The sequence below is a fragment of the Eretmochelys imbricata genome, chromosome 17, assembly GCF_965152235.1.
Source record: "Eretmochelys imbricata isolate rEreImb1 chromosome 17, rEreImb1.hap1, whole genome shotgun sequence".
In the NCBI taxonomy this organism is placed as follows: Eukaryota; Metazoa; Chordata; order Testudines; family Cheloniidae; genus Eretmochelys; species Eretmochelys imbricata.
This window is the reverse complement of record NC_135588.1, coordinates 12296186-12310913: the sequence shown is the minus strand read 5'-3', so window position 1 is coordinate 12310913 and position 14728 is coordinate 12296186. Positions and strand designations below refer to the sequence as shown.

The window sequence follows — 14728 nt, the reverse complement described above, 5'->3', positions numbered from 1 at the left end:
GTGAAGAAACAAACCAAGTGGTTTTTGTTCTAACAAGATGGCATGGTACTGCTGCTCTTAGGCATTGTTTGCTCCTGTCTAATCTAGGCTTGATCCTAAAAGGTAGAGCACAAACAACTAAGGACAAGAGCGTGTGGATGCCCTCCCATGGACTTCGGGGGCTTTGGCTCAGGCACGAAAAGATGACCGACATTATTCGATTTTAAAAAAAAATCTTATTTTCAGGCATGACTTAAACAAAGAGGCACAGGCAGAAAGAACAAAACTCAGAGCGAGAGAGGATTTTCCAAGTTGTCTAGGAGATTTGGACACCACGTTCTTGATGATATTCCGGCATCTAAATCCCGTAGACAGCCTTGAAGCTTTCAGACAAAGTGTGTCTGTCTTCTTCCCCCGGTAATGCTGCCCCTTGGTTTATTTTTTTCATTCTTGTGTTTGTTTTTTATATTATCTGTTCAATGCTGGCTTTGTCGTTGTTTGTGGCGGCTGCTCCATTCCCAGGGCTGCATCCAGCTGCGATGACTTGGAAGAGGGAGATTTCAAACAAACAAAAATAAGTGCTGGGCATGATTTTAAATGTCTGAAACAAACAGCAAGTGTCCCTCATCCTGAGAGAGAGAGAGAGAGAGAGAGAGAGAGAGAGAGACTTTGAGACTGGATTTTAATTTCTTCCAAAATCAGGAAGGCCCTTCCTCCACATTGCTGTATTTACTGAATTGTGCAATGTTCCACATGCATGAACAAGGAGAGAAGTGGTTTTATAAATAACATTATGATGTAATTATTCTTTACTTGTCTGGGTCCAGACACACCAAAAGAAGTGGATTTTCTTGGAACAGATATGTGCTGCTTAGGGCTTGTTGGAAAATTTCTATCAAAACATTTTTTTTTTTTGACTGAAAATTGAGCTTTCAACTGAATGAAATTTTTCATAAAAGGTGGGGTTTTTTTCCTTTTAATTTTTTAAAACTTTTTGACGGAAAACGCAATGCCTCCAAAATTATAATTTTCAGGTTTTGGCTGAAAGAATTTTATTTTTTATTTTTATTGAAAGTTCAAATTTTCAATGAGAAAAAAATATTCTGATCAACTTCCCCCCACCCCCAAATCCCAAGAACTGGCATAAAAATCATGAGATTTTAAAAATGAACGGGGGATTCTTTTTATTTACTTCCTTTTTATTTGGCACATATAAAGGTCAGGCTGCCAAGCTTTTCTCTTTAAATAAATGAAAGCTGATGTCCCAGTGAATATCCTAATTCCTGCAGCTGGGGGCTTGGAGAAAAACAAAAAGAATCTTAAGCCTGACAGATGGCAATGCTGTGACGAGCCCCCGTTTAAAGCTGGCTCCTAACTGGAGTGGCTTTGCAGGCGTCACCCCAGGAATAAACTTGGCCAAGTATAGCCCCAGATCTGCCCTGGTTTACTGCTTGGGCATACATCGCGTCAGTATTTAACCGAGTTTGCAGCTCATTCTGGACTCCACAGTCTCAGAGCTGCTGCTGCCTGTCAGGGGACAACAGTTGAGCGCTGACCCCTTTCTATGGCAAGAAAGCATCTATTGTCTTATAGGCCATTGGCATTTGCTTGTAGGGTTGACTCAGAGCTGCAAACTGGGCCCCTTCTTCCCACAGACGGGAGAGGAAAAGGGGGTGTTAACACAAATCAAGGAGGAAAGAGAAATCAGTGGGGGTTGAAGGTTAAAGCCAGCTTTGGTAATAAGTCAATACCATAAATAAATGCAAACACGTGTGTGTCTCTGTAGATCACACCTACCTCTGCCAGAGACCTGGATCTCTGGGAAACACCTGCGTGGCCTGCCATACCAAGAATCTCCCTGGCTGTGCACTGGTAGGCGTGTGAGAGCATGTGGCAAGGGGAGCGCCGCACGTGTGCAGCTGTGTCTGGATGGGAGCAGGTCTATGTGAGTGCCGCGCACATGCCCGTGTACAAGTTATGTGGGAGAGTGTGTGTGCCTTTACTCTCCCAGAATCCAGTCCCCTCTCCCTTTGCCTCCAGGCTCCCCCAGGGAGCGATAAGGAATGTTTACTTTGGCAGGAGCATCCAAGCAACACAGGAAAGACCAGATATGCAACCCCCCTGCTCAGTCCTCTCCCCTGGCTCCCACTCATTCCTAGCCACCTCCTCCCACAATTCCCGCCCCACCCACAGCCTTTCCTTTCTGATCCTCCCTCCCCACCCTGCCTCTCCCCCCACCCTTGTCCCCTCCCACCCCAGAGCATCTCCCCTGCAGCTGCACGGCTCCTCCAAGAGCTGTTGACAGAGCCAAGCAGCCTCTGGCAGCTGCGAACAAGCCAGCCCCCCTCCCCACCCCTTTGCACTGTCCCCTCCTGAAATTGCATCGCCTCCTTGGAGGAGCTGGAGAGAGACACACACAGCCAGCCCCGCTGCTCAGCCAGCTTTGCTCTCGCTCCCGGCCAGGGCTCCCCCAACTTCGCCCTCCCTCATTCGCTTTTCTGTGCAGAGCTGCCAGAGTTGCCTTGTGCACCCCCGGAGCGGGGAGAATGCACAGAGCCAGCTGGAGCCCGGGGAAGTGAGCGTGCGAGTGCCCCGGGCAGGAGGTGGCCCTACAGCAGGGGCTGGGGGCTTTCCTTAGCCCTGTGTTTCTCAACCTTTTTGATACCAGGGACCGGCTTGCTGTCTTCCTAAACTGTGTCAGGGAGATCTCAGGGACCGGTGCCAGGACGCTCCAGGAGTGGGGTGTCCTGCGTTCGCAGCCCCCAGCCTCGCTGGCTGGGAGTTTGCCCGGAGCCCGGCAAGAGTCCCCAGCACCCCAACATGGACACGGTGGCCAGCGACATCGCAGACCTCAGCAGCCAGGACGCGCAGAGCGTGTGCGAGGCGCTGGGGCGCTACGAGGACACGCTGCGGGGCGCTGTGCGGGAGATCCACGTGGACATCCAGGTCTTCAAGCAAGGGGTGGACCGGCAAGTGGACGAGGTACTGCGCCTCGCCAGCCCACTGGCCCGCACCGTCGCCGAGCTACAGCAGGAGAACCAGCGACTGCGCGTGCAGGTGGAGCGCCTGGCCAGGCAGGTGGAAGCCCTCAGCAGGTCGGCGGGGCTGCCGGACAGCTGGGCTGCGGAGTGCGGGGCAGCCGGGGGGCCCAGCTCTCCAGGAGCTGGCGCAAGGCGGGCCAGGTTCTCCAGCCATGCCACCTTATCCATGACCGGCAAGAGCCAGGTAAGCACAGCTGGGAGCGGGGAGCTGTGCTGGGGTGCCCCCTTGGGGGTGGTTGGGCATTGCACGGTGCTAGGGAGACAGGGGTGGCTGGGGCACCTACCCCCAGCTGGGGAGCACCGGTGCACAGGAGGGACTAATCCAGGCATTTAAAAAAATCTCAGCACCCCGCTCCACTTGTGTTGAACAGAACATTTGATAGACCTGGCCAGTTTGTGAACTAGGCCTGAACGGAGATTTCACTCCCTTTAACAAAATCAAATGGCAAGGACAGATCAAAGATAGTGCAAACAGCCTGTTTGAAATCTGATGATGTTACTGTCTGATGTCTCTCCGAACAGGAGCTCATCTAAGGATTGTTTTTATCTCTGCTAGTTTCCTTCCTTAAAATGGTTTTAAAACAAAATCATTGGTCTTTATGTATGTGGGGCCACGTCCCCGGAGGGTATAAATTGGCATAACTCCATTGAATCAGGCCCCTTGGGTCAAAGGGGGTTGTATGAATGAGGAGAGAAGTTGGGAGAGCCACGGCTATATATCTAAGGCCCTTGAGCTTGCGTCCAGTGGAATCGTTGCCCAAGGAAATTGTGCGTGCCCTTTGGTGTGCTCCAAAGGCAAAATGAAGCCCTCTCTTCAGGAGTCTATTTATGAGCAACAATAGAATTCCTCCCTGCCAGAGGTGATTTAGTGTTCTCCAGAATCCCTGGGCACCCACCCCCCTGCAGGACAGTGGTATGGCTCTGAGAATGGGCCCTAGAGGATAAGGCTTTTATGCTGTCATTCCAAGGTCATAAACTTGCAAGAGCAGATAAAAGTGCTGTCTCAGGGCTATGTTGGTCTGTAGCTTGGTACAGGGAAACCCCACAGAGTTGAGCAGAAACTCTGCCCGAAACATGATACCCAGACAAATTGTTTATTACAGTACAAAGAACAGAGGGCCAGGTGCAGCCCCTACCACCTGGAGGTCGCAGTCAGACAATGAACACCTTTCCCACCCCACCAGAGCCCCCATGTCAGCCACAAGGATCACCTTATGCCCAATAGATTATGCAGGGGTGCTAGGGAAGGTAGTTTAAGGCAGTGGAGAAGCACAAAACTGTTCTAAGGTAACTGAGGCTCTGGATCAATGCATGAGTGAGTACTAACCCTATTTAAAGGGCCTTTGGCTGGGAACAGTTGAGAGCTTTTTAAAGAGCATCACCATGGGCAAGCGGCAGCGTCATTGCCTCCTGCAGAGAGATCTGTAGGGTAATCTGGATATCAAGTGACTGTACTGGACTGAGTTGAGCCAAGATTGTTTTACGGGGCAATTTCATTTGTTGCAATCTTCAAAGGCATCGCCCTAGGAAGATTTGCTCACACTTCACAGTCTCACTGCAAGTGTTTGAACACTAAGAATGAAACAACTCATTTCATGCTTTCACAAAGGTCTGACAAGCCCACTTGGCAGTTGCTACAGCTAACTCCCAAAATGCATTGTCAGACTTTCCTCAATCCTTAGGGAAATCTCTTGTTGAAGGTAGTGGAGATTTGCTTATAGACTAGAGCAGTGGTTTTCAAACTATGGGTCACAGACCCAGTACTGGGTCACGGAATGGAAGGCACTGGGCTGCGGTGGCTCTGGTCAGCACCACAGACTGGGCTGTTAAAAGTCCTGTCCGCGGTGCTGCCCAGCTAAGGCAGGCTAGTCCCTACCTGTTCTGACACTGTGCTGTGCCCCAGAAGCAGCCAGCAGCAGGTCCAGCTCCTAGGTTGGGGGGCCACAGGGCTCTGCATGCTGCCCCCACCACGAGCACCGGCTCTGCACTCCCATTGGCTAGGAACTGGCCAATGGGAGCTAGAGGGGCGGTGCCTGAGGGCAAGAGCCACACAGAGCCACTTGCATACTTCCGCCTAGGAGCTGGACCTGCTGCTGGCTGCTTCTGGGGTGCAGCGCAGTCCACGGTGCCAGGACAGGTAGGAAGCCTGCCTTAGCACCCCTGTGGCGCTGCTGACCCGGAGCTGCCTGAGTTAACCCCATGCCCCAATCCCCTGCTCCAGCCCTGAGCCCCCTCACCCCCAGACCTGGAGCCTGCTCCTGCAACCCAAACCCCACATCCCCGGCCCCACCCCAGAGCCTGCAGCCCCAACCCAGAGCCCTGTCCCCCTCCTGCACCCCAAGCCCCTGCCCCAGCCCAGAGCCCCCTCCCACACCCTGAACCCTTCATTCCCGGCCCCACCCCTCAGCCCTCACCCCAGCACTGCAATCCTCTGCCCCAGCCCTGAGCCCCTCCCACACCCCAAACCCCTCATTCCCAGCTCCACTGGGTCATGGGCATCAACAATTTTCTTTAACTGGGTCACCAGAAAAAAAGTTTGAAAACCACTGGACTAGATAAATGCTTAAGGATTTGGCCTGTTGTACATACATAACAAATCTCACAGCTCCTGATCCAAAGCCCACTCAAGTCAATAGGAATCTTTCCACTGAGTCCAGAGGATTTCAGGGCTATCGACCAGAAAGAGATCCACTACATTTAGTATCGCTAATCCCCACTATCCAAAAAAAAAAAAAAATCACAAGATTTAAAAAAAAAAGATTTTTTTGCTATCTGGTTTTTGAACACTTGGGTCACATTTTCAGGCTTTTGTCTACAGTCCTGGGAACCAGACACTTCCTTTTTTTAAAAGGACAGCTGAGATTCTTATATAATCAACATGACTCCCAGAGCTAAGGCTTCATATATCACAAGACTTGCAATTAAACAAAACCAAACCACCACACTTTGGTAACACGGACAGCTAGAAACAATTTTAAAAAGTCTCGTGGCTGTTCCCTAATGACAAGAACCACAGCCAACAAATGCAAGTGTACTACTAAGAGGCACTCGGGTGGCATGGTGCTGGGCAGAGTATAATTGCCTGGATAGAACAGACCAATAAATGTTCTAGTTACAGCTCCATTATGATCAGCAATATTTCCTTTCTACTGCTAGAAAGGAACACTTTGCAATCCATAATTGGGTGCTGAATCAGTGGAGATATCTCCAGTTCACTAGGGGTGCACCTGATATCTTGGCAGCAGTGGCTTGACTCTTGTGCATGAATTATGTTATGCAATATGATATAGGCGAACAGAAAATAGTTTGGGGTAGTTCATATATTTTCTTTGACTGAGAAGTAGCTACTGTTATTTTGGGACTTGAGCCCTAGGGTGAAATTCTGGCCTCATAGACTTCAGCTCCAGAGTAGGGAGAAGAACCACAAGAATACCAACAACTGAGATACCGCTGTCTGTTTTGTTTGTATTACTAATGCATGTATTTCTGGGTCCAGTCCTGCTCACAATAAGGATGAGAATAGTTCAGAGAAAAAGAACGGTCCAGTGATTCCGGTGCTAGTCTAGAACTCAAGACCTTGGCTCAAGTCCTTGTTCTTCCTTTGTGACCTTGGGCAAGTCATTTAATCCCTTATCTGTAAAACTGGAATAGCAGCATTTTCCTACCTCATAGGAGTATTGTAAGGATCCGTATAAAGACTGTGAAGTGCTCAGATACGGTGGTACTGTAATGGGGCCACAAACAGACCACACCCACTGAAGTCAGTAGAAATATTTCACTTCAGTGGGCAATGGCTTGGGTGCTCTGACACTAGCTACCCTCTCTGCCTCGGTTTCCCCATCTCTGAACTCAGGGATGGTGGGGAATTGAGATTGAAGCATTTTCTTAGTCTAGGAAAGGAGTGATTAACAAAACACATCTTAAAGTGCAAAGCTGCGCAAATCTTTTCCTGCACATTGTTATGAATTAAAAATAGGAAATTTTCACAATTCACTAAAGAACAAGGATGCTTTAAAAAAAGCAAAAGCTGGCTCATTTTCAAACAAAAATGGCTTTGCATCCAGTAGCATGTAAAGGGTCTTTTTGCATATTTGTGATGTTAATAGCTATTGTGGGTACATATTGTTGTGGGGCCACCAGGCTTTTTTGAACACAGTTCTGCAAAACTAAAATATTGCATTTTTCATGTCATTACTATTAGGCACTACTGTCACGGCATTCATGAATACAAGACCCAGCTGAGTGCAGGGTCCCCTTGTGCTAAGTACTGTGTGTAGATGCAGTACGGGGCGGTCCCCGTCCCAAAGAGGTTACAGTTTAAAGGGACAAGATAGAGACCAAGTGACTTGCCCAAGGTTACACAGCAACCTAGTGGCAGGGCCACGTCTCCCGAATCCCAGTGCAGGGCCCTATGTAATTCACCATGCTGCCTCACAGCTTTATTTCTCCCTCTTTAATAAGTTGCCTCGCAGAAGAAACCCACCCTGTTTATTTCTCTGATGGAAGCTTTCTTCCCAAGGCATCACACTCCTCTGGTCTGGTGGCTCTTTATTTTGCCACGTGCACGTGAGAATCGAATTTAACCCACTGAGCACCCCCAAAATGCAAGGTCGGGCTCATCATTTTGTATTTTCCGAAGAAGATGGTGGAAACTTACACCGGAAGAGTCTTGGGCGTCCATTATTTACAGTAGTATAGGTTCCCCCAGACCAGGTGCATGTTAATCCATAGTGCACGCTCCTAGTGCTATGAAAATGGGGTTGGATTTCTTAGCTTCAGCTTACCGCAGGTCACTGGTTCTGTGCTATGTCTCAGACAGCTCTTGGCCTGAGCTGTCATTCCCAGTTACCAGTGATGTCATTCAGAGCAGCTGGCTTTGCAGATCCCCTGGGGAGAGGTGAGAAAGCTCTTACAGCTGGAGCTACCTCGAGCAGCCCTAAAAGACAACAAACGTATTGAATGTACACTCATATGATGGATGGCTTTGACTTGTGCAGGGATGAGCGTGCCTGGTGTGGTTCTGTATGGCTGAAGTCTCGGGAGAACGGCTGGAGGATACCAATTGTTGAAAGTGATTTCAGGGGTCTGTTTCATTTTTAAGCACGCACATCACCGGAGACCAACACGAACCCTCTGCAGAGTTCTGCTCACGTCAGCAGTTCGGTGGAACTGCCTCCAAAAGAGCCTCCCCCCCCCCCCCCCCAGCACTCTTCTAGTGGCCTGTCTACCCTGCAGCTGGAGTTGTGACTGCAGCGGGAATGGGCACACAACACACTAGCTTTCATCCAGCTACCGCAGCTAAAAATAGTAACAACGCCACAAGAGCGCAGAGCCCTGCTAGGCAGGCAATGAGTATGTGCCCAGCGTTCTAGGTGGGCATGTCCAGTCCGCGCCAGCATCTGTCCGGCTGCAATTTCACTGCTACTTTTAGCGGCGCGAGCTAGATTAAACCTGTGTGGGGATGCTTAGACTCGCTGCAGTCACACCTCTGCCTACAGCGCAGACGTGTACTCGGGTGAAATCCTGGCCCTACTGATATCAGTGGGGAGTTTGCTGTTGACTTCAATACGACTATGATTTCACTCTCTGATCTCCGTCACCAGCCCTGCTGGAGAGGAGGGGGAAAAGAGCAACTTTCTATGTGAATGAAAAGGTAACATAGGGTTCCATGTTTGAAAATCGGGCCTAAAAGGTTCCTGTCAATTTTAGGTGCTTCCAGGCCAATATGATTATTCAGATGAAGGATTAAGGTTCCCATGTCTGGAAACTCCCCATTCAAACAGAACAAACACACAGTACTGCTTTTAGAGTAGCAGCCGCGTTAGTCTGTATTCGCAAAAAGAAAAAGGAGGACTAGTGGCACCTTAGAGACTAACCAATTTATTTGAGCATAAGCTTTCGTGAGCTACAGCTCACTTCATCGGATGCATTCAGTGGAAAATACAGTGGGGAGATTTATATACACACAGACCATGAAAAATGCTGACATGCTACCTTTTATTTAGGGTGATTTTTGGTTGCTCTGTTATAGCGATAAACAGAACTGTATGTATCCAGTTTCAGATTCTGGCATGTAAAGGTGCACACTGCAAGAGGACATCATTTTTGTGTCCATATAAGCTAGAAAGAGGAGCTTGTACCGAAACCCCTATGAAAGGCAGAGTCCTTTACCCTGCTTGAATCCATCACATGCATATATGTACCTGCAGAATTAGTGCCCGAACACAGCCCTCTGCCTGGGGTTCCTTGACAGCAGTTGAAGTATCTGTGGGAAGAAAGCTAGGCTGTACTTGGTTTTTCTCCAAGGCCTCCCTGTCTCAGACTTTAGTTTCCTATGCCGGAAAGAGTCACTCTCACCTCCGAGGTGGAGTTAATGAGCAACACCCACCACAGTGGGTCAACAGGAATTCTGTGTGGGACACTTTACAAAGTGGATCAACAGAAGAACCTGCCACTTTATCTCAGACCCTGAACTGCATACCTGTGAACTCTGGGGAAGTTCCGATCGAGAGTGACACACTCCCAAAGTTTGGGAAAATCTTGTTAGGCCCATTCTTTAAAAGTATGATCATGTCTGTCACCTCCAGATTTTGATTCTTCACTTCCCACTGCAGGGTCAGGCAGGATTCTAGAGCTGGCTGAAGTTTTTCAATCAACACAAGTTTCCTGCCCCTCAAAATGGAGTTTTATCTAAACCAAAACTTTCCACAGGAAAATGTTAGGACTCTTGTTTCTGCAACCCAAAGTTTTCCAAAATATCAAATTTGTTTCTCCTTTTTTCCTGTCTCCCTCCGCCCCCAGGACAATAAAATGAATAAGCGACAGAGTAAAGAGAAAAATGAAAAGCTGCAACTCTAGCTTTGCAGAAGCTGATGAAGTTTTGAAAATCTGGAGAGGAAAAAAGCAAAGACGAAGAGGAAAGTGAAAGATTCTAGACATTAGGGTGACCAGACAGCAAATGTGAAAAATTGGGACAGGGGGTGCGGGGTAATAGAAGCCTATATAAGAAAAAGACCCAAAAATTTGGACCGTCCCTATAAAATCGGGACATCTGGTCACCCTACCAGACATACATTCTAAGAGTGTGGGCAGATGATCCCATATCTGCCTACTCTGGGGTTCTTACACCTTCCTTCTTCCGAAGCACCTGGTACCAACCGCTGCGGATGACATCATCTTAAGTTAGATGGGCCTGGGGTCTGATCCAGTCTAGCAAGTCCTATGTGCCTAGTGCATTCAGTGCTAAGAAGGGGGGAGGGAGACCCCAAACATCTGAAATCTTGATATCCATTTTTCGATAACTATCAAAATCAATGCTTCCGTTTGAATTATTTCAAAATTTTCCCATAAAAAAGTCACTTCTTAAAAAAAGTTTAACTTTAATTTGAAACTGTGGGGGGTGGGTGGGAAATAAACAGGTTTTTCCCACCATCTCTGTAAGAGACACTTGCAAGCACTTGGACTTAGTCTGCTACAAGACTTTTCCGGCTGCACTTTGGTTATAATTGACCTCGCCCCCCCCAGCTCACCCTGGCACAAATCCATTCGCAACTTTGAGCTACCCAGAGAAAATGAGCCAGACCCTCCAATGGGGTAGATCAATATAGCTCCCTTTGGCCCAGTCACTGCAAGGTAGTCCTATGCTGCAATTTGTTGTGTTCCTGAAAAAAAATTAAAGATTAAATTATGAGTGAGCCAGTGCAGCCCTATGCAGGGCTGGATTTAAGGGCAGGTGACCCAGGCGATAGCCTGGGGGTGCCAGGCTTGGAGTGCTGGTTTTGTTGTTAGTGACAAAAAGGAAAATAGGGAATACTTGAAACATGTTACTTCAGACATTCTATGTGGGTTCATTTTTCACTAACCTCCTAGAATGTTCTGGACTTTAGCAGAATCTTGTGGAACCTTCCAGACTTTCTGAGAACTACAGTCTCCTCAAACCTCCTAGAATGTTGTCAGCCCTGCCCGCGCGGGTATATGAGGGGCGGGGCGTCGCCAGTCAGTCAGTGAGATATAAGAACGAAGTGAAGCGAGAGCCTAGTTGTGATGTTGTGAACCTTGTTTTATTTTGTAATTGTGAAAGTATACTTGTGTTTTAAGATTTGAAGAGTGTAAGTAGCGACTAACAAAAAGACATATTTAATGAGATGCCAGAGAACTCTATCGAACACCTATCTACACAACAATATAAAAGAAATACTGTTACTTCTTTTGCCATGCTTAGCATGAAATGTTTGAATACTGTGGATCACAGACTTTTGCTCTCCCTAATACTGTTTTACCCTGAAGAAAATAAAAGATGCTCCTGAAGATGCCTTCAGGAGCTCAGTATAGGAAGCGAAAAGCTCAATTGCAATCTAGTTTGCAGCAAGGGGCAAATTTGATGGGAAAAATATCTGAAACAAAACAACATACACTGGGCTTTAGGCAGTAGCAATCATCCCAGTGCAGAAAAAATTGAGGAATTTGTTTGCTTAAATATATGACATGAATAAATACAGATTTACAGATCCTAGCATGCAAATGTATCGTCTTATCTGACAGGGATAAATCATGCACGCAAATCATGCATCAAAGTTGTGAAATGGGCTAACAATGCAATGCAGGGGAGAGGGCACTGAAGCTGTCCCTTGCCTGGGGCACCCCATTTGGCCTGGACGGCCAATTGCTACCAAGGTGTGAGCTTTTTGGGAGGAGTGTTCATAGTGTTCATTACACAGTTGTCAGGAGGTGATCCACAGCTTAAACTTAGTATGTCCTGAGCTACCACGTACTTGTTGCTTGTACTCCTGCTTTCCTCAGAGAATTAGATTTTAAGCTCACTGGAGTGGGGGCCCTGGGTGAAGGATTTCACCTCACGTCTTTATGTATGTTTGTTACAATATCCTAGCATAATGGATCCCTGATCTTGTCTGGGGCCCTTTGGCGCGACTGCCATACAAGTAATAGATAATGTGCAGATATAGTTACAGCAGCCCCATGACAAGACTGGAAGGATGACCAGAATCCACGCTTGATACACCTGAGCAACACCGCCGAGTAGAAGAGAAGTCATTAACCCTCCTAGCCATCTATGTGGGGATTTGAGCCACTTGACCACCAAGGTCATGGATTTCAGTGCACCTGATCTGTTCTCAAGTCCTGCTCGGCACCAGCTCATTTGGAGCCAACCTAGAGCCTGTCACTGGAGCTCCAAGTATTCCTTTGTCTGTGCTCCCCCATGCAGGCTCTCCCTTATGTGGGGCTTATGTGGTACAGAGAGCCATTATGTCAGGCTGAATTTCACCCTAACTGGATACAGGAGAGTACCTGGAGTTGGGAAGGAAGGCAGATGTGAGTCCATCCATGTATTTTACAACAGCTCATGCATAACGCCTTTTTAGGTCTGCTGCGTAGAGAGATTTATTGCACTGATTAGGTGGAGGGGGGAGAACCCTCTGAGCTAATGCAGGTTTTCTGATAAGACTGTGCGTGTATTATTCCACTGCAGAAAGGCCACATGCAAACAATGCCAGGTTTGGGTTCAGTTGTGGCATTAAACCACAGCCTGCAGCAGGAACAATGCCCCAGTGTGTGCTGTGGAAGTATGCCAGGCAAGCACAGCTGTTCTGCCACCTTAGAATAAAGTGCAAGGCGTACTCTTCCCCTGTGGCATGCTGGCTGGCATGCTGGGCCCTGAGATCATAATGTGGAGGGCATACTTAGGCTGGCACTAGCCTATTGCAGCACCACCAGTGATCACCCTTATATTCTAACTTTGTTTTGAGGGTTTGTGGTTCAAGGGTAGATATTGTCACCCGTCACTGCGGTACATATTTGACCTCTGCTCTTCCTCCCTAGAGCACCTGAGCAGGGCTAGATGCAACTGACCCCCTAGGGATAGATTCCACAAGATGCTGCGCACCTCCGATGAAGTGTTCAGTGCTTTTGACTCTGACTGACATAGACAGGGGACAATGGGCACTGACAGATGGTGCTAAGTACCATGCAGGATTGAATGAGCCCACAGTATTTTGTTATAGGTAGTGTTGTTGCGGAAGTGCTCTATAAAACAGATCTCTCTCTCTCCCTCTTCACATATGAGAGTAGTTACTAGATAAGGGATAATAGATAGCACTCAAGAAGATGCACTCTTACTTCTCTGCTGCTGTTGGCGGTGCTGCTCCTTCAGAGCTGGGCGCCCAGCCAGCAGCCACTGCTCTCCAGCTGCCCAGCTCTGAATGTGAGCAATAAGTCCCCCGCCACCCAAAGCTCCCCGGTTTGAGAACTACTGATCTAGACCATCTCTGACAAGTGTTTGTCTAACCTCTTCTTAAAACCTCCAATGATGGAGTTTCCACGACCTTCCTAGGTGATTTGTTCCAGTGATTTGTTCTACCTTGACAGTTAGGAAGTGTTTTTCTGACGTCTATTCTAAATTTCCTTCACTGCAATTTAAGTGTAGGTCTTTCTATGCCACTCTTAAGTGTCAGCTGGAGCTGTTTTTTTTTTACTTCTGCTTTAGGCTGTCTACACTGCCACTTTCAGCGCTAAAACTTTAGTCGTTCAAGAGTGTGAAAGGACACTCCCCCCGAGTGACAAAAGTTTTAGCGCTGAAAAGCACCAGTGTAGACAGCTCTTTGGTGCCGGGAGCGAATCTACCACCGTTCATTCGGGATGTTTTGTTGTTGTTGTTTTTTAAATCGCCGGGCGAGCTTGATAAAGCATGTCTACACTGCTCGCATCACAGTGCTTCCCTTAATGTCTAATTTGAAGAAACTGATTATCTAAAGTTCCCTATTAAAGTGCAGATCTACTACGAACAGTGTTTGTGATGACTTGGCACTTTATTCACCCACAGACCTGCGCCATGCATATATTTTGGGTCTTATCTGTTTACTAGCCAAATCGAGTTTCATTACATTTACTCTTGCTCACCCTGCAGAGAAACACTGCTTCTGGAAGAGCAAGCCGGGTTCAGTTTTGGCTTGTGCCTAGTCAACGGAATGGTTATCCAAGTTCCAACAGCAAAATCTTTATTTATCTCCCACTTGATAGGAGTTGTGCAAGGATTTGTTGAATTCAGTGATTAAGGCCTACCTGTGTACTGTTGGGAATTAGTGCAGAGACGTGACATCAATTTACCAATCAGAATGAGCTCTGGACATTAAGGACCTGATTCCTCACCCATTTACACTGGTGTAACTACTGATTTCAGTAGCATTACTCCACATGTACAGCCATGTGAGGAAGTGGAGAATTGAGCCCTCAGTATTCACAGCCAGACTCTAATAAAACTAAAATTAGACGCTGTGTAGCAAAACTGTTGTATAAGGTTAGTTATTAAGAAACCTATAGAACTCCACTTGTTTGGCTCATAGAACTCCTCCCATTCTGTTAGCTACACTAAACTGTTTAGTCCCTATAACATTCCTATTTGGATTTTAAAAAAATCCCTAGGATTTTCCTTTTGAAGGATATAACCGATTTGACACCAGTTTTCCAGTAGGAGTAACTCCACTGACTTCACTTTCCCTGAGTAAGAGTACAGAATCATGGCCCATTAATGTGTTTTCAGAAGCAAACCAAACCCTACCCTGGCTTACACCACTCTAGTCATTCCAGTGAAATTCCTCTAGATCGGGCCAAATTCTGCTCTCCTGTTCCAGTGCTTATTTACGTCAATTGCATTTGAAATGTTGTCAGTGAATAATGAAAACAAAATGGTCGCC

General features: G+C 47.5%; 1 protein-coding gene across 1 annotated transcript in view; it reads left to right on the top strand.

The window, feature by feature from the left end:
* Positions 1–2799: 2799 nt before the first annotated feature.
* Positions 2800–14728, top strand: part of SMTNL2 (smoothelin like 2) — a 44920-nt gene continuing 32991 nt past the window's right edge. Inside the window, exon 1 of the mRNA XM_077836636.1 lies at positions 2800–3204. Coding sequence (XP_077692762.1) covers positions 2800–3204 — 405 coding nt within the window. The remainder of the gene's footprint in view (positions 3205–14728) is intronic.